We start from the raw sequence: 25,573 nt of genomic DNA, 5'->3' as shown, positions 1-25,573 counted from the left end.
AATCGAGATCTCAATATTGATCAAAATAATCGAGATTATCATTTTGGCCATAATCGTGCAGCCCTACCATTAATGTTGTGAATTCTTTATATTTCCGGATTTCTTGAGTTAATACTGATGTCTGGTGAAAATTTCATGTGAATAACCGCATTGGAAATATATTTACTGAATGTTGATGCATTCAATACTTATTTCCCCCACTGTGTGTGTGTGTACACAAACACATGCAAACATACATACACACATACATATACACACACAACCGGTCAAAAGTTTAGACACACAAATATTCTTTATTTGTATCCCCCCCCAGCCGATTTTTTGAGGAATCCTCCTGAGATGCTTTTTAAACAGTATTAAAGGAGTCCCCACCGATGCTGGACACTTATTGGCAGCTTTTCGGAATATTTCACTCCAAGTCATCCGTTAAAAAAATATATGTTTTTGTAAATAAAATGCTAGTTTTCTAATGAAAGAAATGAATATGTTGGCACAATTATTATTTTTGTCTACAACACCGATTTCAAACATTTAATAATACACCTTCTGATCCAAAGTTTTTTTTTTAAGATCAGGAGAAACATTTCAGTCAAGTGTCTCCAAACTTTTGCCGGGTGGTGTATATACACACATTCACACACAATGGTCTCTCTGAATACTCGATTCTGATTATCTGGAAGGTGTGTGCTCAAACTGTAAAATGCACAGGTTGTTGGAGTCACTGATCTATATTAATATGCTGCCTATAAACAACCATAGTAACATACAGTTACAGTTGCATACAGAAGTTAAACTCACAGCTTCATTACTAGTAGATATGTCTGACAGATGCAAGTAATTCACACACATAAACAATCTCACTCTCTCTCACTCTAGTAACTAATTATTACAATTCATTCAAATAAACGTGATCTTATCACACTACTTTATTTCTGCGCATGATTTAGAGCGGGCAGAATTGTAGATCTAACTACCTGTATATGAAATAACTAACAAAAATGAACCGTTATTTTTATGATTTCAGTCAAATTTTGCGCTGCAAACACCAATGATGGCTTTAACTCCTCGTCGCACCAGGTGGTTCTTTGCCTCCACGTCGTGCATTAAAATAGCCACGGATTATCACTTACATATTCTAATGAATGTATGAATAAGGAACAAAACAGAGTAAATAATCCACGATGGGGAAGTAGCATGTTCTGGCCCGTTATACAACAGTGATCTGCGAAACAAGTTCTCACTTACGCTATAGCAGCAATAAACAGTCGGTCCTTTACAAGCCTCTCTTTTTCTCTCTTCATGTTAACGAAACAAACAGACAAACAAAAAAACCTTGCAGCTGGTCATGTTAGCGAGAAACAGCAAAGAAAACGTAAACTCTTCTGGCCTGAAGGTGTTGGAAAACTTCAAGCTACAGCTTTACCTCTAACACCGGAGACTCCTTCCATAAATATGAAATAAACTTACAATCTCCTTAAGCACGTTTGTTGGTTGTTGTTTTTTTTTAAACTTGAGAAAGAACAACGTATTAGAACGAGCCCATTACTATAAGCCATGTGAGATGTGCAGCTGCACTACTGTCGGTGCTGCTGTTATAGAAAATTAAATCAAAACCTCCTGACCAATCAGAATCCAACAACACCACCATCAGCACTGTGGTATAAAGTCAGCATCCTATTTAAAATGCTGTGTCATATATGTTGGGGTTTTTTTTCTTAATATATATATATATTTTAAACGTCTAAACAGATTGAAAAGCACAGTGGAAACAAACAAACAGAAATCAGCTTGCAGCTATAGCCGTTGGTGTCGTTTGAGATCGGTAACCAAAGGCAGCAAGCTTATGGGTCATGGTGACATGGTGAAGTGGAACACTTCAGCACCTCGCTCATAACATCTACCTGTGGCTCGACTGCGGTCGCACATCTAATGCAATGTTCCTTTACAGGTGGCAAAGCCATTTACCAGCAAGAGAGATTTTTAACAAGATATGCACAGGCTAAGGAAGTGAGATCACACCCACGGAGCGGTAAGTGCTGATCTCTTGTCTCTGTGAAAAGTTTCTGAACTTTTTTTTTTTTTTTTTAAACCATTTATACCACAGCAGGGGTTTACTTTCTCCTTTGTTTATAAACTTCTTTTTATCTTTTTTAAGCATGCCCAATAATGACGAGGGAGTGATTTTCACTACGATGGAGGCAGATAAAGATAAAACAAAAAAAAGTCTCCTGTAGGTGTGTTAATCTGATGTAGACTTGCAGATGGGAGGCAAGAAATCTATGAGACAGACCACATCACCTTTTCGTTTCGTGATGAAACAGTCAAACTAAAACTCGAACCCGACACTGAACTGATCTATTCTAGAAACTAGTATGTGACGTGACATAAGGGAGCTATAAGTGCATTTCCAGCAAGCCAGGCAGCAGGTGAGAGACTCGCGGACTGGGGACATATGTGAGCTGTTTGTGGCACTTGGTTTATGTGTACAGGGAGGAAAACAAAAATGAAGCAAGCATGCTCGTTAAAAAGTCATGTTTCCTGTATGTCTCGAGATGATGATTAATATTTCTCCTCTGTTGTTAAAGCCCTGGTGTGTGCCAGCAGTATGTCCACACAACATCATGGCTACTGAAAGTCATGTGATGTGCATGTATGTGTGTGTGTGTGTGTGTGTGTGTGTATGTGCATGTGTGTGAGATTGCTGGGCAGAGAAGCATCTGTTTCTTCTTATGGGAAAGGGAAAGTAGGTTAGAGGTGCTGTGCTGCAGTCAGCCGCTGAGATCTGAGCAAAAGGCAGAGCAAATAAAAAAAGCAACGGCGCTTACAAGACACACACACACACACACACACACACACAGACACCCACACTTTCTCAGCAGCTGCTGCTCTTAACCGTCATGCAGAACTGAAATCAACAGCTTCATTTCACAATGTCACACCAACTCTATTTGGATTCAGACCTTATTGTGGATTCTGACTGGTTAGAACTGAAGTGTTGATTAGTTTTCTGTAATGGCAGCACGGATGGTAGTGACAGGTGTAGACTAATGTGCTCGTTCTAATACGTTATCGTTTCTATAGTAACAGCTCGTTTGGAACATGCGTAGTAATGCGCCGATGTGGTTTAGTTTACTGTAAGTTTACGTAACGTTTACGGAAGGAGTCTCCAGTGTCAGCGGTATGTAATGGTCAGAGTTAAAGCTGCAACGTTTCCGACACCATCGGGACAAATGCTTTGTAGTTTATGCTTTGCTCTGTGCTTTTTTTCTCAAGAAAGATGAAAACAGGCAGATTGGTGGACAGGGAATACAATATAATCCAACATGTTTCTAACGTGAAATAACGTGTTTCTCAAACACTAAAAAAGTAGAATGTGTCTTTAATTAAAAAAAAAAAAAAAAAAAAAAAAAAAAAAGGAACAGGATTAAAAAACTGGTGTTACAGGGAAATCATCCCACCAATCCTTAATACATTAATCCCAAACATTCTGACAACCTTAAATCATGTAATCATAAATCATGAAATAAGCTCCGCCCCTAAAACCGACAGTAAATCACAAGCTTGCCGAGCTTGTGTAAATCACTGAAAGATGACGGCTGACTATAAACACATTTCTACAACACTTTTACAGTCAGTTCTTGAACACTTCCTGTATTTTCCTCAATCCTGACTCGAGTGTAAGAAAACATCAGTGGGGTTTGGGTTTTTTTTTTTTTGGTAAATTATTATTATTTTATAATTACAGAACTGTGCCACACTCATGGGTTCCTGGTAGGCGGCGAGCAGTGCGCGGCAGAGGCTGCTGTGGTTGAGGCGGTGAGGCAGGAAAAGGGAAGAGGTTTCTGATCACAGTGTCTCTGAAGCAGCCCAGAAACGAGGTGGTTTCTGAGAAACCCCAGTTCCTTTCACTCCTGTTTTAACCAGCAGGATGAAGCTCGTGTCACTTGGACCACACGTTTGAATTATAAACACACACACCATCCTTAGAGTAAGATTCTCTGTGGAGCTTTTCTTTATAATTTATTACAGTTCACCCACTTAAATAAGAACAAAGGTAAACATGTCTTCTATTTCTTAAATATTTCTATTTAAGGACTTTTGTATATGGTTAACTGTTTAAATTTTTCCACAAACATTTCTCAGTTACATATTTCTTATTCTACATTATTTCTTGAAATGTAACCACAAATGGTAACACAGTTAGTTCCAAAACTAAGAAGGGGTTTATACTTCCCGAAATACATTGTGCTTGAGGACAGATCTCTGTGGTTTCTCAGTAACATGACAAGTTGTGCTTTGTTTTGTCTATTAAGTTCAACAGGGAGAAGAAAAAGAGAAGCTATTTTCTAGCTGCTATAACGTAAGTGAAAACAGGAACTAACTCGTTTCACAACGTTAATGTAAGAATAAACTGACAAAATGTCTGATGGGCCAATGTTTAATAAAATGAATAAATAAATGCAATCATTGGCAAAATGCTGTAGTATAAGAGGACAAAAACACTCTGGGACAGGCTTTTATGGAAAAATAATCAATTTCAGGACTGTAACAGTAACGCCACTGTTTACTGTTAATAACATACAAAGTCCAAGCAAAACCTGATAAAGTGCAACAAAACTATTCTGTTCATAATATTGAGGCCAATCAGCATGATTTCAAAATTAAGCATAATAACCATGATTAGCATTTTTGCCGTTAGCGTGCAGGCCTAAGAAAGTGCTACATAAAACAATACTACCATGCTGCATGGAAGAAATCTACCGCTGCTTCCAGAAGAAAAGAGAGAAGCTATTTTATAGCTGCTATAACGTAAGCGAGAACGTTTTATCACCATTCAATAACCTGTTATTTTGAATACTGCACCTACTTGAAACAACAAACAATGAAAGTTTGCACAAAAAAAAAAAAATTCCACTTCATACAAATCAACAGGCAAAATAAAGTCTGCTACTGAGCTCTCAGCCTACTTGAAACATCTGGGACAGCTTGACTGCGCGATTTGCATAGCTGCATATGCATGAAAAACACAACCCGTGCGCTTTGGGACGGCACCACATGACCACTTTCAAAGCCACCTACACGCAGTTCAAAGAGACAAGACGCAAAAAACAGCAGACGGTGTCGGTGCAGCTTTGAGTTACCTCAGTGTAAATGCTCTCAGGAGAATAACAAAAGCACACACAAAGCCACAAGCTTGATTTAATTTCCCACTGTCTGGAAGCAGCGGTACGTTTCTTGCATGCAGCACTTAAACACGGCGGATTATTTCTTTGGATAGATTTAGCTAGTTTAATATGCGTATATATAATCGTGTGTAAAGATAAGTTTGTTTTTTTTGGACATATTTGGAAAAGCAAACATTTCATCCTCTTTGAAACAGTGCCCATTAATAAACTTGCATATACTTGAATAAAACCACGAGGAAAATTTGCTTTTTCAATTATTTATTCAACAGAAATTGCAATAGATGTGCTATTCTTTTGTGGAAAAAGTAAGTACACCCTTGGCCTCAGAAGCTACTATTGCCCTCTTTTAGCAGAAATAACTTCTTGTAGCTGTTTTGTATAATTGTCCACCAGGCTTGCTTGAATTTTTGACACTCTACCATGCAATATTCTTTCAGTTGTAAGATGCTTGAGGACTTTCTTTCATGTACTGCCCGTTTCAAATCCCCACACAACATTTCAGTGAGATTCAAATCCGGGCTTTGAACAGGCCATTCCATAACCCTCCATATCTTCATTTTGAGCCACTGCTTGGTGGATTTGCTAGTGTGCTTAGGATCATTACCCTGGTGAAAAGTCCACTTTCGGTTCAACTTCAACTTTCGGACAGATAGCCTCTCATTATCTTCAAGCACTCTTTGATATGATGCAGAATTCATAGTTGAATCAATGAATGCAAGCTGTCCAGTCCCTGAGGCAGCGAAGCAACCCCAAACAATAACATTTCCACCAACGTGCTTCACAGTCAGTATGTGGTGCTTCTCCTGAAAAGCTGTCTTTGGTCTGCGCAAAACTTGTCTGCTGTTACTGTGGCCAAACAACTCTAACTTTGATTCGTCTGTCCAGAGCACATTATTCCAAAAGGCCTGGTCTTTGCCTATATGCTCATTGGCAAACTGTAGTCTTGCAAAGGCTTTTTCCTGGGTCGCCTCCAATGCAAGTCAAATTTGTGTAATCTCTTTCTGATTGCAGAAGCGTGCATTTTGACACCAACAATTGCAAGACTTACTAGCAGATCCTGTGATCAAATTTTGGGGTTCTTGGAGACTTCCCTTTGCATCAGATGATCTGCTCTTGGGCTGAATTTGCTGGGATGGCCAGTCCTGGACAAATTGGCAGTCGTTTGAAATCTGTGCCACTTGTAGATGATTTTCCTTACAGTGGAATGGTGTATTTCAAATAATTTGAAGATCTTTTTAAATCCCTTGCCAGACTCATACGCATCCCCAACCTTTTTCTGAAGGCCTTATAGAGCTCTTTAGATCTTGACATGATGACACCACACACCTCAATAACAAAGGGAACACCAGACACTAGATATGAGAGGGGTATAAATAAGACAGGTCCCACCTGCACTCCCTAAGCAGGTACTAATCACTGGCACCAAATCTTGAACGCCTGACTTTAATTTTATTTTTTTGAAGGTGGGTGTGTTTTTTTTGTTAATATAAATTGTGAAAATTACTACCAATTCTTGACTTTGTGTCATTTTATAATGCATCACCTTTACTAATAAGCACTGTTTTAAAGATGATCAAATGTTTGCTTGTCCAAATATGTCAAAAAAAACAACAACAACAATTTCCATGGGGTGTGATTATTTTTTCACATAACTGCATATGATTAGATCTGTCAAGGTTTAGTCATTTTGCTCCATTAGGAGCTCCGAGGTTTAATATTGGCATATGCTTGTACGAGTTATCACTCAAAAAATATGCCAAGAGAGCAGGTTTTTTTCCCCTCAAAAACAAACAAACAAACAAACAAAAGGGAAAAAACAGCAGATGAGCCAATCAACATACACGTAAATCTGGAATGACTGACAGCTGCATCTGTGTTTTGACATCGCCACCTTCAATCCAATCTCACATGTTCTCCACAGGACTGTCCATGCTTTGTCACGATAAATAAAAATTAAATATATCACTATATAATATAATACAATAATTTCATAGGCTTAAATAAAAACCAAAATATAAAAAAATTAAACGAGGCTTTATTTTAGCATGTCCGTCAGTGAAAAACTCAATACAGCCAATTGTTGTGTCGCGTAGTTGCAATGAGAAACCGCCTGGGCGCAGCGGGATACGGCATTGTGATTGTCCTGCAAGGGGAGAGGAGAAGAAGTGGATAATAAAAAGATGGGCTGCATCCGAAATCGCGTACTACCCTACTACCCTACTACAAAGTAGGAGAAAAGCCGCACACCAGAGGGGTAGTATGGCCGAATTCTCAGTATGTGAGAAACAGTAGGCGAGAAATACCCGGATGGCGTACTGCTTCCGCAGAGATTTTGCAGTACGCAACCAATGGACACTGCGCAAGTCAAAAACTCCATAATGCACCGAGATTGGTGCGGACGAGCTCAGAAACAAATGGTGGAAGACAGCGCGTCGGCTCTTTTTAAGTATTAAACCTGGTTTAAACAGGACTTGTTTAACAATACCCAAATAAACTTGTTGAAGGTTTAAACAAGAAAACTGTTGTCACAGCGTTTGAAACCTTTTTTGTGATCTCAATCATGCCTTACATATGGCTTCATCCAAATTTATTGGTTCACTTCTCCCGTTATTCACGAATTAAAAATGTTCCCAGATTGCTGATGGAACATTTGGTTTCCCAACAAGATCCATCGCAGCGGCAGAACCCGAAGTGAAATCACAGAATTCGCCTGACTGGATTTTGCCACGCGCAAAAAAAACACGAATTATATAAAAATGTACGGTTAACTTTTTTTTTAATGTTTATTAATGCTTTAAGAATCTGAATCACTTTAAAACCCACCAACCACCATAGTTTTCTCAAATGCCGCTGCCAACAAGCAGTTCCCGACTGCATAGCTAGTGATAATATTACGCCCTTACTTTACCGTAATCTCCTTACACCTGAAATGGTGCAAATGCTCACTTTTTTTAAGCTATCAATTCTGGGCAATTCAATTGTTAATTTTAAAATGGTAAATCATGAGCAGGGGAAAATAAATATTTCACAAGCCCAGGGTGTGTACAAACTTAATGCACCACAATATCGTAGCTATAGCTCCTGCTGCCCAATACTCATTGGATTATTTATTTAGTGCACATGGATGACAGAAGATGCTTTCAGACTCAGGAAAATGCAGAAAAATGAAGCTGGAAGAAAAGGCACTTTATAACTCTCCTGAATACTACACAGAAGATGCTTTGACATTTGACATGAGGTTGGAACACCGGTGGCTAATCCTATAAACATTTAAATTTTTATTCATTTATTTATTTATTTTTCATTAAAAAAAAAAAGAGTAGACATGAGCAAGTCCAGTGTAATTAGGTGTTAATGATAAACATTATACACTCTGTGTGGTTTAAGGTGCTGACGCAATCCGAGACTGATATAATATTTTCCCTCCGCTTACTGCAGGGAAATGTGGGTCGTGGGTGCGCACTTAATGTCAATATGACAAGAGATTTAATAACCTCTGCCACAAATAGCTGGAGGTGCAAATAACTGCAAAAAAATTATCCACTGAGAAGGAAGGAGCAGAAACAATCCAAACACTCAACTAGCAAAGCACTTCATCAGTGTGTGTTAAATTACTGCCATAAATCCTGAGGGATCTATAATTGTGCTGTAACTTCCTCAATACCCATGTACTGTGTGTGTGTGTGTGTGTGTGTGTGTTAGCAGCAACTGTGAACACGTATACAGTAACCATCTGTTTAGAGAAACAGTTTGCTGTGTGTGTGTTTATATGAACATATGAGAAGAACCTGTATGTGTGTAGTTTTGCAGAGACTTACAGATCGTAAGCGTGTGTGTGTGTAGACAGACTCACTGAGCTGTAGTATGTATATATGTGTCTGAATGTGCTCGTGTGTGTGCGTTATTTCATAGAATCACTGAGCTCTACTGTGAATGTATGTGTACCTTGTGTGAATTTATGAATGAATGTGTGTGTGTATATATGTGTGTATATATATATATATATATATATATATATATATATATATATATATATATACACACACACACGTGTGTGTGCGTGTACTGGAGTCTTTTGTGAGTTCTCACACTGTGCTCTTGTGTGAGTTGTGTGTAAAGTATGTATCTCACTGAGCTCTTATGTATGTGTGCGTGTGTGTGTATGTGTTTATGTGACTCATGAGCTTTAGAGTGTATGCATATATGTGTGACTCACTGAGCTCTTGTGTGTGTGTGTGCGTGTGTGTGTGTGTGTGTGTGTGTGTGTGTGTGTGTGTGTGTGTGTGTGTGAGAGAGACTCACTGAGCTCTTGTGTGTGTTCTGCTCTGTCTGGGTTGTAAACACAGTCAGGTCTCCGTTCAGTATGACGTCTGCCAGAGCATTCACAAGGGGCCGGTAGTGTATGGTAAGGAACACCTGAGGGGAGAACACACACACACACAAACATAACCGCTCAGTGCTAATACCAATATCGAAACTAATAACAGACTATAATTATTTCTTTTCTTTTTTTTAATTAAGAATAAACATTCAGTCACCACAATGACTTGAAAACTTGTAACACAACTATACATTTACATTACATAGCACCATAACAGTTGTTTATTTTCCCTCATGGAACTACTTATCTAGCTGAAACTTGTTTCTGGATGCCGAAGTTAAACATTCACATAACAACTGCATAACCTGTACTTATAGTTTATATATTTTTAAAAACACACGTTACATAACTAATACATGATATCTCGACAGTTGTTGCGCAGTGAACAGAATTCTGGGAATGTGACGAAACTGATCAAACTTCAATATTTTTATCAACATGTTAAACACACAAACTATTCTCTTAGACTTACATCTTATCTGTGTGTAAGTTAGCGTACCTGGGAGAGCAGGTAGAGTGACACCTGAGGGTTAATCTTGCGATCTTCACTCTGGGCAGGGGGGGAGACATTGCGTTATAAATAAAACTTTATAAACCAATTACTTATCAGACTTTTTTTTAATAAAATTATGCACACAGTTTCTTTACATAAAAATCAGAATACACATCAATATACACACATGTAAGGAATGAAACACTCTGCTTGGTGCTGTTACAGGAACATAATCGACGATGGTGTAATGAAGTTATGGAGTTACTGTCACCACACTGAAGTTGATTATTTTCCTATAACAGCATGTGTTTATTGTTCATTATGTGAATGAGCTGTTACTATAGAAGCCATCACATATTAAGATAAACCTGTGCTTTGGAGCTGTACTGACCCCGGATTAGATTAAGAAGGATCATTTTACCACTGACACAGAAAATTAACCTTATCCTTTTTTTTTTTTTTTTGCAAAAAAAGATTAATAAGCACAAAAGAATAAGGTTTCACATGTTTATGAATCAGTTAAAAGTGATGACCCGCAGAGCAATAGAAAGTGAGATGTAGGATTATGCAGAATATGCACAAGATATTTATATAAAGTAACAGGACATATGTATCCATGTGCATTTATAACGTGTTATATATTATACATAACACCATATAGGCTGTTTCCCAGTCTGTATGCATGCTCATATGTTACAATTACGTGAATAAAGCACAAGTATAAAGTATGACGCTGTAAGGTCAGGTTTTGTAATGCATTATAAGATATCAGCATAAGAATATATACAGTAGAGTGCAATGTTGCAGTATAACATAGGATCTGTACCACAAGTGTATGTGAAGTTTCATACACAACACATATTCTACTGTATATTACAAACTTATGTTATAGCGCATTATAACATTAGTGTCTACTCTGCAAACCTGGCATTAAGTCACACACTCCTGCCTCATATGTAATGCATGTTACGAGCATTTACAAAGCAAATGCCTGGCATTATAAGGTGTTATTCGTGCTATAAATGACTTTACTATAAGGTCACTCAAGTAACTAGGTGCAATTACTATTTCTGACATTTATTTATTTATTTAAGTGTCAAATGTAAACTAAGTGACTAAAAGCACCGTGACATTAGACATCCTTTATTTTTAAGCAAATCAGTCTTGTGTGAAATCCAGCATGGTTTGAAAAGCACATCACGCTGCTGTTCTGAGCAAAAGACATTTCCCGCTTTGCATCTGAATGGATATATTCTTAACATACGAATCACATTCAAATAGTCGAATTTGCTTTGACTAGCCGGGTCGAGTAATTTACTGCGAGCCGATCAGTCTATTAGTCTGCCGAATTGTATCATAAAGTGGGTGTAAAAGAGCTGAGTGCATAGTAAATTATATTAAACAAATTTTCCGCTTATTCCACACATCTGCTTTAAGAGCTGGTGGGAGAATTATTCATCGTGAAAAAAATAATAACAGATCATTACAGATAAAAGCCATATCTGGTAGCTGCTCTCCATTCGTGACAGGTTAGTTTTTAATCCCACGGCGCTGTAATTCACAATATGTTATCGTTTCTATAGCAACAGCTCATTCACAGGGCCTTGTACTCCACATAAACGGTTTTCTTTTTTAAAAAAAAAAAAAGCACACAAGATGTTTAACATTTCTGGAATTAGTCTCCAGTGTTTGTAAAAGTCAGACGTAACATTAAGTTGCCCATCATTTTCAGGACAGAGGAGTTTACGCTTTTGTGTTGTTTTTTTTCCCCATCTTATTAATTTCAAAAGAGAGAGGAAAAAAAAGGATGGTGAGGGAACAAATGTTTACAGCTGCTGTAATGCAAGCGGCTTCGTTTTTGCTGGCGGTCCGCAGCATTAGACGTAAATATGAACAGAAAGCATATGACATGTCAAAATGTTGGAATAAAACACTTCGGGATGCGCTTTTATCGGAAAATAATCAACTCTGGGGTGGGGACAGCTTCATCGCACCGCCCTGTCGTTGATTATTTTCCTATAACAGAATGACACAGAGTGGTTTACTCTTTACATTACAGCTTTTACAAAGAGTCCCTCTTGTATTTCAAACATATTACATGCATCACAAAATAAGAAAATAGCGGACACAACCAGCAGCCAATCAGAAACGAGTATTTCCGATAAACGGTTCTGTTCGGATTAACGATCTAGGCAGCACTCACCTGCTCCTGGCTGACCAGCGAGTAGACGTAGAGCGGCAGGAAGAGGCGGTTCAGCAGGTGATCAGTCAGAACATCGTTCAGGAACTCGCAGTTGATGATGAGGATGTCGTTCAGGTAGTGCAGATGATCCAGGTGCTCCGCCACAAGGTCACTCAGCTTCCCTTTGTTCTTATGCCTGAGGAAATAAAATGAGAATGGCTATACATTTATCCATCACAGCACTATCAAACAAATAAAACTAGCAACATTTAAGCATTTTTAGAGCAACACATTTACATTCCGGTTTATTGGACGCATGACAAAAACCAATATCCTTCAAAAATCTTGTTTTAAAACCTCTAGAACCGTTTAACAATAAATCTGTATTTTTATGTATTATATTAAACGTGTGTGAATATGTGGTTTTATGTGTAATGTTTTCCTTCTTTGAAATGCTCAAAGATATGTCTGCCTGTCCTATACTGCCCTCTAGTGCTTGTTATCTGAACTAAACAGAAAATTACCTTACACAGCTTCACATGGTGTAATCACTAAACAGTTTACGACATAACTTATACACAACACGGTGTTAAATCTGGTGCATTGCTATAAAAGGAAAATAATCAACGTCAAGGTGGTATGATGTATAGTAGTTATTTTCCCATACTGCATGTCCCTAAGTGTTTTATTCTTTTTACACTGCAGCAATTTGCTAACAATTGCACTCTCTTATTTTAAAGACGATATTTTTTATCTGGTTATAGTTACAAAAGTTTAATGTTGTGGGATAACACGTTGTCCCTGTTAGATAAAATTCATGCGGTGGTGTAGATGGAAACGAGGTGAATAACAATCAGAACATGAACTTGTCTGTCACGATCATAATTCTTACTCTTCGTCCGTCTGCACACACTTGTCCAGCTCGATGACGTGGCTGCCGATGAACCACACCAGGTTGGAGAAGTAGGGCACGGCTGTTTTGTCCCGGATGTAGTGCAGCATGTGCTGGTTATCCACTGCAGAGCGTAAGGAGATGTTAGCACTCTCAGGTGACAATAACTGATCCGGAGGTTTATCTCTGATCTTAACAGCGGCCGCGTAAACGTTCATTAATAAGCCATAAAAGCTGTTAGTGTTGAGCGAGTGCACATGTGTTGGGCTGACGAGGAGGAGTCATTTATTTCAGTGCAATGAATAAAAAAGCGCTATTTTAATTTACTGATGGATGAAAAAAATTATTATTAAAACATTTTAAGTTGAACAAGATGTTATATAGCATAAAGCAAAGTAAAAAAAACAAACCAAAAAAACCCAACACATTTATCCCATACGTCGTATCAGACATTAAGAAGGACTAACGTTTATGCTAACAGTGGGCCTCATTTGATTAAGCTGGATACGAACGTGTCCAGAATTCATAAGAGCATTTACACAAGAAGAACGGTACAGTATGTGTTTTCATGAAAATCCTGTAAATTTGGAAAAGCGCTCGTATCTCCTTGGACTCATGCATCTGAGTGTGTGTAAATTTACTTATAAGAAGATTAACTTTTTATGTCTGGGATATACTGTCGAGTTTAAACTGTTTAAATGTTTATTAAGTTTACAGCGTTTAGCAGATGTTCTTATCCAGAGCCACTTACAGAAGAGCTTTGGAGTCTTGATTAAAAACACATCCTCATGCTAGATCACTCGCTCAGGGACTCAGAGCTCCATCCAGAACATTTAGTGTAAACCAGTCGTTTTAGTTTATTAGCGTTAATTAATGTGTATCTTATTTTTACTAGTGTATTCATTTTATTAGTGTCGCTATGGGATTTTATTTGACGGGAATCTACAAAAACTGTAATTTTGTATAGCCGTGTTTATATACAAGAAAATGAGCACGAGAATAAACATAAAATCTAATAAAAGAAATAAAAATAAGTATTATTCAGATAATTCAGATTCTATAAAAAGACAGATAAATAAAGAAAGAAATCACAATTTAAAAATCATTCAAAAATATTTTTATAGATCTAAAAACGCAACAAACTCATATATGGCTAATGTAGTTTATAACTTATACACGCAGCTCCAGTGTGTAAATGCAGCACCATCTAGAGGGGAAAAGTGTCAAGAAAATACGGCATCTATGAAAGATTAATACCTACTGTTTATAGACAGGAGTAAATCATTAATAACCTGGTTATTATGTAGAGACGAGGTAGATGAGAGACTGATGCTAGTCTGACTGGCCAAAGTTTAATGGTCTAATCAGAGTGAAATATTTCTAAATGTGATCTAATCATATGGCCATACAGCGTTAAAGCTTAAAACACTGAACTATAACACACTAGGACCCAGTGCTACTCAGTGATACTCGGTGCTGCTGTGTGAACCTGAGACCCCAGCATCTTTTCCACAAGGAGAAAAATAAACACGACAAGACAGGGAAAACACTAAATGACCAGGTATGAATTAAATAGTGGGTGCAGGTGGTGTAAATATGTTTCTTTTTTTTCCAGAATTTATACATTTTTGCACAGAATAAACCACAACAGGAGCATTTACTAACTTTAAAGTAAGCATGCACCGCAAAAAAACAACAACAACAGTAGAGTTAAAGTTCTGAAATTGACCAACTTACATGATACTGGAATGGAATAAGGCACACAGGAGTCATCAGAGACGGAGGAGGGAAGAACAGACACATGGTTAATAGGGTTAGAGAGACTAATGGAACAAGTGGAGCTCAAAATGATAAAAGTGCACCTTAAACACCCTCCCAAAACCCAGAGATGTGTGTGTATATGTCTACAGTAAATCAGTAAAGACCCTCAGAAAGCTGTACAACACAGCGATTTTTATGCAGGAAATAGGAAGCAAGTTTAAATCTTTCTCAGTATACACAAGGAGTATGACAGCGTACCTCATACCTAAACCTAAGCATTAAACAGTTCACTTTGTTCATTTTCGGATTCACGTACTGCACACTAGAGGTGTGGATTTTACCGATATGATAACGAAGTTGGGCGGTACCTGCGATAACCGATTGATCAAACGATAATTTTTAAAAATTTATACTGAATGAAAACATAACATTCAAAGTAAACAGTGCTGAAAACCCTGAAAATGTACTTTAAAAAAATTTAATTGTTATTATTATGAAATTATTATATAATATTTATTATATATATTATATATTAATATATATTTAATATACAGTTAATATATTTAATATATAAATATTAATATATATTAACTATTAATAAATATTAAAGTAAATAAAAGAAATACATACAAACTGAACCCAAAAGTAACACTCCAAATAAAAGTGACAGGACAAAATTTGTCCGCAACAGTTTTTATTTCGCCTCTAGAGGCCGCTCTCGTACTGTATAATGACAGCGGACCGTTCTCAGCCGCTCTCACGAAGGACGCAGCCGGGAAAAACTATGGGTGTGGATTTTAATGATCGTTATAATACTGCACACTATAATCAGCGATGGCTGTACGACGACCGGAACTGAATCTGTGTTCACACCGCAGCTGTGTAAACCAACGTCACTACTTGACAACTCTAACACAACTCCGTGATTATTTAAGCTTCTTAAGCTCTCGTAAAACTCTTCACTCTTCTCCATGCATGTGTTTAGATTCAGCAGGGGGTGTGGCATATCTCAAATCTTATTAGATGTCTTGTAAATCAGTCAAGTGCCTTGACAAGATGTCACTCCGACTTCCTGTTTCGAAAGGGAACGCAAGCATCCAGAATCAATAAGGAATCATGACGTTCATTTTGAAGTGATATACAAATCATTTTGAAGGTTTGTACGCTTATCATTCTATGACTTTAATCTGTCACATCCCTAGTGTATGAACAGCCAAAAAGGAATGGAGTGAGGTTCGCGTGGGACGCGTATGAAACATTTTACTTTAAAAAAAAAAAAAAAACCCTTACAAACCTCATGCCATTCCCAGAACAGCCAAGAGATCACAAAGCAGGCATGAGCTGGAGCTTGTGTAGGTGAAAAATATTTTAATCACTCAATAAACTGTTAATATTTAATTTAATTTGTGAGGAATGTGTGAGTGTGTTACCTGCAGGAGCATCAGAGTGGTGGCATGATAAATAAGAGAGTGACAGACAGTGGAGAGGAAAGCAGAAAGCTAGAGAGAGAGAGAGAGAGAGAGGCGCAGCACAGAGCTGGGAGCTGTTCACTCACCTTTATACACATTGAGAGTGATAGTCCTGACTGCGATCCTGACCATGCTCTCTGGATGGTTGAAAAACTTAATGGCCTCCGTGTACAGGGCAAAATCATTAGTGTGCTGGAAGCATGGGAGACAGAGAGCGAGCACGTCAACGCGAGGAAGGATTCACTCAGAGAGAGGAGAGCTGTGGTCACACCGCTACAGCTACGCCACAACATATAGTCCATCATCCAATACACGTGCTTTCATACAATCATATCCTCAAATCTGATTGGTCAGAAGCTCTGACAGTAGAAAAGCTGCATATCACAGGTTTACAGGCCTGTTATTGAGTGATATCGTTTCTAAAGTAACAATACATAAGGATTCGCCAGTAAGGCGGGGCAATGTGACGATAAAATGTCAATATCATGATAAATTAAGTCACTGTTCTAAGATATCACTGGTGTGGTGAAATCCTTTTTTTATTTTTATTTGTAAATAGGAATTATAAACTCTGATTACAAGCTGATTTCTTGTTAAAAATTTGTACTGAACCATTGAAATTTATATTATATATATATATATATATATATATATATATATATATACACACACACACACACACACACACACACACACACACACACACACACACACGGCATATGTCGTGATATGATATTTCTACCATATCGCTCCACCCCTTGTCTCCAGTGTCAGGGGGTAAAGCTGTAACGTTAAGCTTTTTTAGACATCTTCCCAGGAGTTTCCACTTTTCTGGTGAGAGAACGACTTTTTATAGCTGATAAGTGATAACAGGAACGAACTTGCTCCACGGGCGAGCGACCACAATAAATGCAACGACCAACAGATAAAAAAGTATGCGACCTTAAACCAAAGTCTGTAAAGTATTTGGGGGGAATTCTAACAATCACATTTTCTTTCCACTCCCCTAAAAAAATAAGTCTTATATGGGAAGTCATGTTTTAGTATTTAATATCTCCAGAAATAATATTCCCAGCCAGATGAGACAAATTTAGCAGAAATAAAGACAAATTTGTTTTATCTGTGTAAATGCAAAATTTCCAAATGTGAGTGACAGTAAGGGATTAGAGAGCCCACTTTAATAGACACAGTTTGTGCTTACACTACTGTATTTCATGGACTCTGTGAGGTCTGAGCAACCAATACAATTCAAGATATTGACAAATTGACAAGAGAAGTCTATTTGGACATGCGCAGATGGTGATGTTGACTCACTTCAACAATAAGACAGACAATATAAAAATCCTCCCCACCGACTGTAGACTGTTGTAGGAAGCGCTTTATGAAGTCATACATATTTTATGTCCATTTTATGTAAATTGGTACAGTCGATGCTATGCAAAAACATCATCAACATCGCCATCTGGGCACGTCAAAATAGCGCAAACTTTTGAACTTGTCATTTTGTCAATATCTTGAATTCTGTTGGCTGTTCACACCTCAGGTTTTGACACAAAGTCAACGAAATACACTAGAGTAAGCACAAACTGTGACCTTTAAGCCCATTTGGACATTTTGCACTTTTGACCCGTTTTAACGATCCCATAAGAAAAAAAATGGCCTTCTGTGGTGACTTCTGAGCATTTCTACAGATAGAAAACAAGTGTGTATTTACGTCTGTCAAATTTCATCGGGCTGGGAATATTATTTCTGGAGATATTAAATCCTAAACATGACATCCCAGACAAGATTTTTTTTCAGGGGAGTGATAAAAGAATTACTAACATGTGAGACATGCAGCAGCAATTATATATGAATTGACACGGAATAAATAGTTAGCCATAACTTTACTTCATTAAAGTTTTGTTCAAAATATTCAGAGAATTGAACTGAATCCTGACGCCAGTATCGTGATTCAAATCTAATCGTGACCCGATAAATAAATGACCTAATTTTATCCCTGTTTATAGATAACAGTGTGAGGCTGAAGAGATGCCACACTTGCTAAACGGGTAGCTTTAGGCTTCCATTACAGGTTAGCCTTGTAGCACAAGTTCAGAAAACAGAAAACATTGCAGCGTCTCAAATTAACTACTATATGTACTAAACGAGATTAGAATTAGTGTGTCCCTGATCATACTATATTGAACCGAGTATCCCAAAGGGACCCGGATGCTCTACTATTTATGATAGATTTTTGAAGTGTGGATCCGTGGACACGTTTTCAGCTAAGATTACCCACAACTCCTTACACGAGGGAGGGAGGAGGAGCTTTGTCGAAATTTAAGGACACATTTTAGAGCGATGTAAATGAAATGTGGAAATATAAATCAAAGGAATGATTAATTAAATTAAATAGTAAAAAATATGTAAAGAATAATGAAAGAAGAAAAGCTTAAAAGCTGCAACGAGGAGTTTGGTTATGGTGACGGTGTGCATAACTAGGCAACAGCGTTCTCTTCAGTTATATGACGCGTTAGTATGTCCCAGTACTTGCATACACACACACAAAAAAAAAAAAAAAAAAAAAAAAAAAGGTCATACTATTAGTGTGTAGTACAAGTACGCAGCACATGACTATATTTGAGTCAGTGTAATTTTAATTTATAGTATTAAACTTTAAACCTATAAAAATAATAATTATCATAAGCGCTAACTACAGGACATTCCAGACAGAAGCGGTGTATCACATCATATTATTTGCGTTGTGTAAGTTCCTACAATAATCTTCTTTAATCTAGGGTTATTTTATTAGACAGCCACAGAATTTATTAAAAGCTTTTTCCAAAGTATCTTCTCTAAACTGTTCACACCTGCAGCAACAAATCTCTCATACAGCAAATCCTTCCTCCCAGGCTTTCTCTATTCCAGACACCAGCGCACCGCCGCGGGTCAGAGAGGTGTCCGAGAATAAAGAACACAGGGTAACACTTTATTCAAAGGCTGTTTACATAAGGACTCCATAACACATGCATGCGCTCTGAAAAGTTTTGCATAAGGACAGAAGATAGGATAAGGAGGGAGAGAGAGAGAGAGAGAGAGAGAGAGAGAGAGAGAGAGAGGCTGGTGAGGGAGCGAGAACAGAAGTGTAACAATAAGGAAAATGATCAACTCGTGAATACGAAGTAAGTGTTACGAAGCTCTTAAGTCATGTTGTGCATGTGTTATGAAGGTGTTATGTAGACAGCCTTGAAATAATTTGATACCGAAAATAACATGTGCAACCATTTACAGTACACCAATAACTTTCCCCTATACAAAAGAGCCGAACCAAAAAAAAAACAACCAAAAAAAAAAAAAAATTTTTTTTTTATTCATTGGTTGATATTTATTTATGTCTTTTTTTTTTCCCCTTCACTGTTTGAAAATGTTTCTCCGGAACCTTCCAGGACCTTACCACAGCCTTACCTCGTTGTAAAAGAAATGCACGGTGTGGTTGTTGAGTTTCAGCGACAGCGTCTTCAGAAAGGAGATGTAGTAGGCCATGATCTCCTCATCGGAGAAGTCAAACTTATGCACGATGATGGAGTTGACGTGGTTATTCGACAGCAAGTAGTCTGTAGAAATTTTTTAAACAAACATCAAAACAAACCATTAAGTGTAAAACAAAACAAAACAAATCAGTGAAAACTCTGAAATGTTCACAGACGAAAGCCGAGCACTTACAGAGAGACGTCTCGTGACTTATGTTCTCGAACAGGATGTTGAGCGTCTGCAGGAGCTGCACGCAGACGTACCGGCCCGACTTCTGCCGCAGGATGTTGAGGAAAAACGCAAACATGTTCTTCTCCAAAAAGAAGCTGAAAAGTAAGAATGAGAGAGAGAGAGAGAGAGAGAGAGAGTGAGTAAGACCTCAAGCTCTCACGACTCAAACAAAACAATAAGTTAAAAACGCACTCGAAGACCGAGCTGTCATTCTGATCGCCCCAAATGAGGATTTCCGTGATGGAGCGAATGGTCTCGACGAGCAGGTTCCGGTTGTGATCGGTCACCGTCGTGTTCTTGGTCAGAACGTGATACATGTACCTGTGGAGACGAAATGAAAAACATGACAGGTCAAGGATGATGAGTGAAGTATGTAGTCTCGCTGACAGGAGAAGATGTCTTTGAAGGAGTTCCCAAATTTAATACATTATCTAAAGCACTGGGATTTCGTACTAAAGTTAAAAAATACAATACAATTAAATAAAGCTTTATTTTTCTCTGAGGTTTTTTGCCTAGACTGCACAATAAATAACGAGTACACACTGTCGATCCGTCCTGGCCTTCTAATGATATAAACGTATTTAACAGATGAATAAATTGTGAATTTAAAAAAATAACTGAATTAAAAAAAGAATAATAATAATAATAATAATAATAATACACTGATATGTGTATAGCTACTAAGAGACCAAAATAAGTGGCCTCCAACAAATACAAATCCATAATCACTGATATGGTGATGTTTTCTGTAAGGAGACTGGAAGTTTATTGAACATTTGTGGAAGGAATCTCCGGTATCAGCAGGTAAAGCTGTAACTTCAAGATTACCGATGAAAAGGTATGACGAGTCGCTCATTTATGAATTTGATGAAAGTCGTAATTGTTGGAAAATTGCTGCGGTATAAGAAGAATAAAACACTTCAGGACAAACTGTCACAGGAAAATAATCAACTCTGGAGTTGTAACTCAGACTCCGCTTCATCACGCCAACTTTACTGTAGTGAAAACAGAACAATAAGCGGATTTAACTAGTTACAAAAAATGCAAAAGAAAATCGCATTTATTCAAATTTGCTCATTTGCATAATATACAAGATGCCAATATAAATCCTTTTGGCTGATTGTTTAAAAACAGTCCATTTTAAAAGCATACCCATTACGTTTTTTAAAATACCATATATTGTACAGCACCTAAAGAATGTTACATAATTAATGTGTGCGTGTATCATGCATACATTTACATAATTATAACGAGGCACGTCCTATAACGCAAGATTTATATCCACAATAAAGTTATTGGACTTGAATACGATTTAAGATAGCTAACGTAGAGCAAAAACAGGCTACTTACTGAGTGTTTAAAGCTTATAATAACGACCATGAAAACACGAAAACACACAAACACACAAACACACAAAAAAAAGTTAGCTAAGCGACTAGCTACAATTTTGTTACGAAACGTAGCTCGCGCTATGTAGCTAGCTGTGCTGTACTAAGCGACAAGGGTTTGTTACGCTCTTAGCAACACTTACTTCAAATGATCCAAAGAGTGGATGTTTTTGGACTTCCCTTGCCCTCCCACCCAGCCCCTGGACCGGCCGAACATGGTGGCGTTTTATTTTATGGTGTCACTTTGTTTTTATTTATTCGACTCGAGTAAAATAATCCATTACGGCTCTGGTGAATGAAAAAACATCGCTAAGGTTAGCTAGGACAGCGACAAGAGAGGCTGAAATCCAATACTGTCGTAAAGCCCTATTCGAGTACACTGCATAGGGTTTGACGTAACCGCTTTTCTGCGCTGATCTAGTGCGCTAGAGCTCGTGTAGGGAGGGATTTGGAATTGAACCGCTGCTCTGGCGAGATATTGACGCTCATCCGGCCAAGAACGTGGGATTTGTAGTTTAGCTACCAACACGGGCGTAGACATTGTAAACGCATATCCGCCATTTACGGACTACAACTCCCAGAGTATAATTTGAACGAAGGATTATATGAGGCGTGTTGACGTCATAAGCACGCGACATTTGTTTTTGTTTTTCTTATTTGACACCGATTGTCATTTTGTCTCGATTTTAACCTTGTTTTCCCTGTTTTTGTGTAAAAGTTAAGTAGACGTGCATGATACCGCCATTTTAAAACAATCGACGCGGCGTTCCACAAGAGGAAATTTTAAAAGTCGAGGTGTTAAAAATGGATGTTAACGTCAGAATGCGGTTTTATACAATAACACAAGTTGGTTGGTGTGCAGACAATGGAGTTATCCAGGTCTACATGGAATGTTAAGAGACATTTAAATGATAAAAACGTGCTGATTTCTTCGTAAACGTCTGTTTTTCCCCGAGGTGACTGGTATGTTGGAGAGTTGCAGAGTCAGCAGATGTGTGTGAAGGAGTGCATGTGCTGTAGTTGGCCTGTTCATTCATTGTACACACACCAGAGCGTTTAACAGACTGGATAGAATTTATTATTATTTTTTTTAAATCTTACCAGTAACTACAAGTCATGCACCAGAAGGAGTCACTCATTCTGCACTTCATCTTCTTCAGCTAAACCTTTTCCGCAAGTTTGCAGGATTTGCCCCATGAGACAAGATCACATGTCTGAGATTCTATGCCACACTCCGTCTATTTCCGATTAGATTCTGTGGAATCTTTAATTGACGTCCTTCCATATATGTTTTATCTCGGCCTCTTCTTTATAAACGTCCTCATCCTCTACTATGCCTTTCTGATGGAATACATAGTGCTTAATGTGGGAATCGTGTTCCTGCCCGAGGACATGGACCAGGCACTGGTGGATCTGGGTGTCCTCTCTGACCCGGCGTCCGTCCCATATGAGACAGACACAGAGTTTGATGTGTTTGAGGGATATCTGGAATAGCTAGTACAGATAGAAAATGGCTCGAGTTATATGCCATATAAGTCAGCTGTGTGGTAGGAAGATGGCATTGTGGGTAATACAGCCAAGGACTGGAGCCATGATGATGATGATGATGATATTGATGATGAAGATGGATGGAAATCATGTTTATGATCGCTGTAGGTGTGAGAAAATGGTGCCTTGGTCATCACATGGAAGAAATCCGTGCATAAAGAAGTAAGTTAACACATGCTCTTTTGAATTTGTGCAAAATAAATGACCCGTATGATAAGGTCATGAGGTAAATAAGCAAGGAATATAATGCATGCTGTTACAGTAAAATAATCACCAACAGGGTGATGTGATGAAGCAGAATGAAGTGTGTGTCCCCTCAAGTGAAGTCCCCAAGCGTTTTATTCCCCTTATACAACAGCAACAATTTACAACAAATAAAATGATTTATTAATTAACAAACATCACACTTTTTTTTTTACCCATGTACAGTTGCATTTGATGTTGTGGAACATCCTCAAAACAAGTTAGTTCCTGTTCTTGCTTATTTTATAGCAGCTATAAACACTCGTTCCTTCACCAGCCTCTATTTATTTCCTCTCTATAAGACTCTCTCATGTCAGAAAACATTAAGTTACAGCTTTATCTCTGACTGTTACAAAGCATGGACACTGGAGAATCCTTCTATAAATGTTACATAAACTTTACAGAAAACTTTACAGAAAACTTCGCCATATCAACAATTGCATGCTTTTGGGTTTTTTTTATTCTATGAATGAGCTGTTACTATAGAAACGATAACATGTTAGAACGAGGGCGTTAAAGAGCATCTATTATGCTATATAAGCGTGCCTAATTTTGTTTTAGAGGTCTCATACAATAGCTTTACATTCGTCCAAGGTCAAAAAGCACTTTAATTTTCTCTTAATTTACACTACAGCATCACCACTTTTTCTCACAAACGACTCACTCAATGATCCGTTCACTTAAACTCCTCCCTTCAGAGAGCCTACTCTGCTCTGATTGGTCAGATGTCCCAGTCTGTTGTGATTGGTCTACCGCTTACAGCCCGTGTTGGAAAGGAACCGCCCACTACCATATCTGAATTTCAGCTCAGTAATAATGACGGTTTTACCTTATCAGTTTGAGCCTGAGTCTGATAATGATACTTCGGAAGATCAACCCGAACCACCATCGCAAGCACGACGAGAACAGGACGTTTCTCAGTGGTAAGTTTATATGTAGTTTGACAATAACGTGAGTTAGCTGGTTAGCAGAGGCTAACAGCTGTGCAGTGGCTGTACACGTATATAACACAAAACTATGTATTGGGAACACTTGGTAGAAAATATATACATAAATAATTAATCATACTTACAGGTTGTGATCCAGAGGCGCAAGATGGTTCAAATAAAGTGGGTACGGCCGAATCTTTAACGAATAATCGTTTCGCAAATCCCGCGTTGACTTCGAAGTTGAACTGCTTTGGTATCGTTTTAAAAATGAATTCTAACCACTGACACTTTACATCCTCATCCTTTGGGAGTCCATGCAAAGTGGTTTTGCTTTTGCAGCATGAACCTAAATCTTTCAGGACGCAACCTCAACTGTAGTGTTTGAGGGTGGGTCAAAGTACACGTTGTTCGCGAGCAGCCGATGAAGACCAGAGGCGGGTTTTTGTTACAAACCTACGTAGGTTTGTGCAGGAAGTAAGTCTGGAATTACTGACGACTCGTTTCAGCTGTTCAGAATCGCTTCCTTCTTTTGGGAGTCAATAACTCCGTTTGTCATGCGCTTTTGATTTGTGAAACTAAGCAGGCTTTTTACATTCACAAACAGCTCTATAACACACTACATGAAAGGAAATATCTGAAAAAGCATAATAGGTGCACTTAATATAAACCTGTGCTACTGTCAGAGCTGCTGTTACAGAAAAGTAATCAACACGTTCCAGAATCCCACAGCGCTGTGGTGTAAGTTAGAGATGAGGATTAAGGTGATTGTTTTGCGTATCAGTGGTTGAGTGTGTCGTGTCTTCTCAGGTTGTCCAGGCTCAAGAAAAACGACGTGCAGATCTTCTCATCAGGTGGAATTTTCCAAGGGAAAAGCAGGACTTCTGCGCCGTTAAACGGATCGGATCGACGTCGGACATGACATCATCATCTACTCTGTGGCTCACTAATCACCAAGCTGGCTTAGTGACATTTAGACTGAGGTTTTATTAAAGCTGCTGAGATTCAGGTTTGGTTTACGCCAGGGCTTCATTGCATTTCATAATCAATTTATTTTTATTCGATAAATGAATAACTTTTGACACTTTCATTCCGGCCAGAGATGTCCGAGTTCTGCATGTGTTTTTTTTTTTGTTGTTTTTTTAAAAAAAATCTTTTATTTTCTAGATTAGACGATTTAGTTGAGCAATACCTCTTTGAGACTGATGTGATATTCTCAGTATTGTGCTGCTTGTGAGGAGTTGACGAGCTGTACGCTTGTTCCATGCTGTAAAACATGGATTCAATCCAACTGGTGGATTTCAGATACAAACCTTATGTATATACACACACACATATATATATACATATATATATATAT

At 38.0% G+C, this 25,573-nt stretch overlaps 2 protein-coding genes across 7 annotated transcripts in view; one reads left to right on the top strand and one right to left on the bottom strand.

The window, feature by feature from the left end:
• clec16a (C-type lectin domain containing 16A) overlaps nt 1-21,815 on the bottom strand; it is a 72,752-nt gene extending 50,937 nt beyond the window's left edge. For 2 of the 4 annotated variants that reach the window (XM_053652222.1, XM_053652229.1), the window contains exons 1-9: nt 21,640-21,815; nt 20,301-20,429; nt 20,070-20,203; nt 19,812-19,960; nt 16,451-16,556; nt 13,135-13,258; nt 12,264-12,438; nt 10,067-10,117; nt 9,489-9,602 (exon numbers count right to left, since the gene is read on the bottom strand). In XM_053652222.1, coding sequence (XP_053508197.1) covers nt 9,489-9,602; nt 10,067-10,117; nt 12,264-12,438; nt 13,135-13,258; nt 16,451-16,556; nt 19,812-19,960; nt 20,070-20,203; nt 20,301-20,429; nt 21,640-21,713 — 1,056 coding nt within the window. In that variant the 5' untranslated portion in view covers nt 21,714-21,815. Of the gene's footprint in view, nt 1-9,488; nt 9,603-10,066; nt 10,118-12,263; nt 12,439-13,134; nt 13,259-16,450; nt 16,557-19,811; nt 19,961-20,069; nt 20,204-20,300; nt 20,430-20,936; nt 21,600-21,639 lie in introns of those variants that run through there. The other 2 variants (XM_053652243.1, XM_053652237.1) reach the window with 2 other exon arrangements.
• On the top strand, nt 21,732-25,542 carry dexi (Dexi homolog (mouse)). 3 transcript variants are annotated; one of them, XM_053652254.1, is made up of 2 exons: nt 21,732-23,206; nt 25,024-25,542. In XM_053652254.1, exon 1 carries the CDS (start codon nt 22,721-22,723, stop codon nt 22,988-22,990), a length of 270 nt encoding a protein of 89 aa, XP_053508229.1. In that variant the 5' UTR covers nt 21,732-22,720; the 3' UTR covers nt 22,991-23,206; nt 25,024-25,542. The 3 variants fall into 3 exon arrangements, with proteins under 3 accessions (XP_053508229.1, XP_053508251.1, XP_053508240.1); XM_053652276.1 differs by lacking the exon at nt 25,024-25,542 and adding an exon at nt 23,986-25,017; XM_053652265.1 differs by lacking the exon at nt 25,024-25,542 and adding an exon at nt 23,474-23,979.
• The last annotated feature ends 31 nt before the right edge of the window (nt 25,543-25,573 follow it).

The sequence above is a fragment of the Ictalurus furcatus genome, chromosome 2 (assembly GCF_023375685.1).
Source record: "Ictalurus furcatus strain D&B chromosome 2, Billie_1.0, whole genome shotgun sequence".
NCBI classification, from domain to species: Eukaryota; Metazoa; Chordata; class Actinopteri; order Siluriformes; family Ictaluridae; genus Ictalurus; species Ictalurus furcatus.
The sequence above is the reverse complement of the archived record's forward strand: the minus strand, read 5'-3'. Positions and strand labels throughout refer to the sequence as shown.

Bases quoted from the DNA above. Each gene is read 5' to 3' on its own strand.
- dexi (XM_053652254.1), top strand. From the start codon at position 22,721: ATGCCACACTCCGTCTATTTCCGATTAGATTCTGTGGAATCTTTAATT.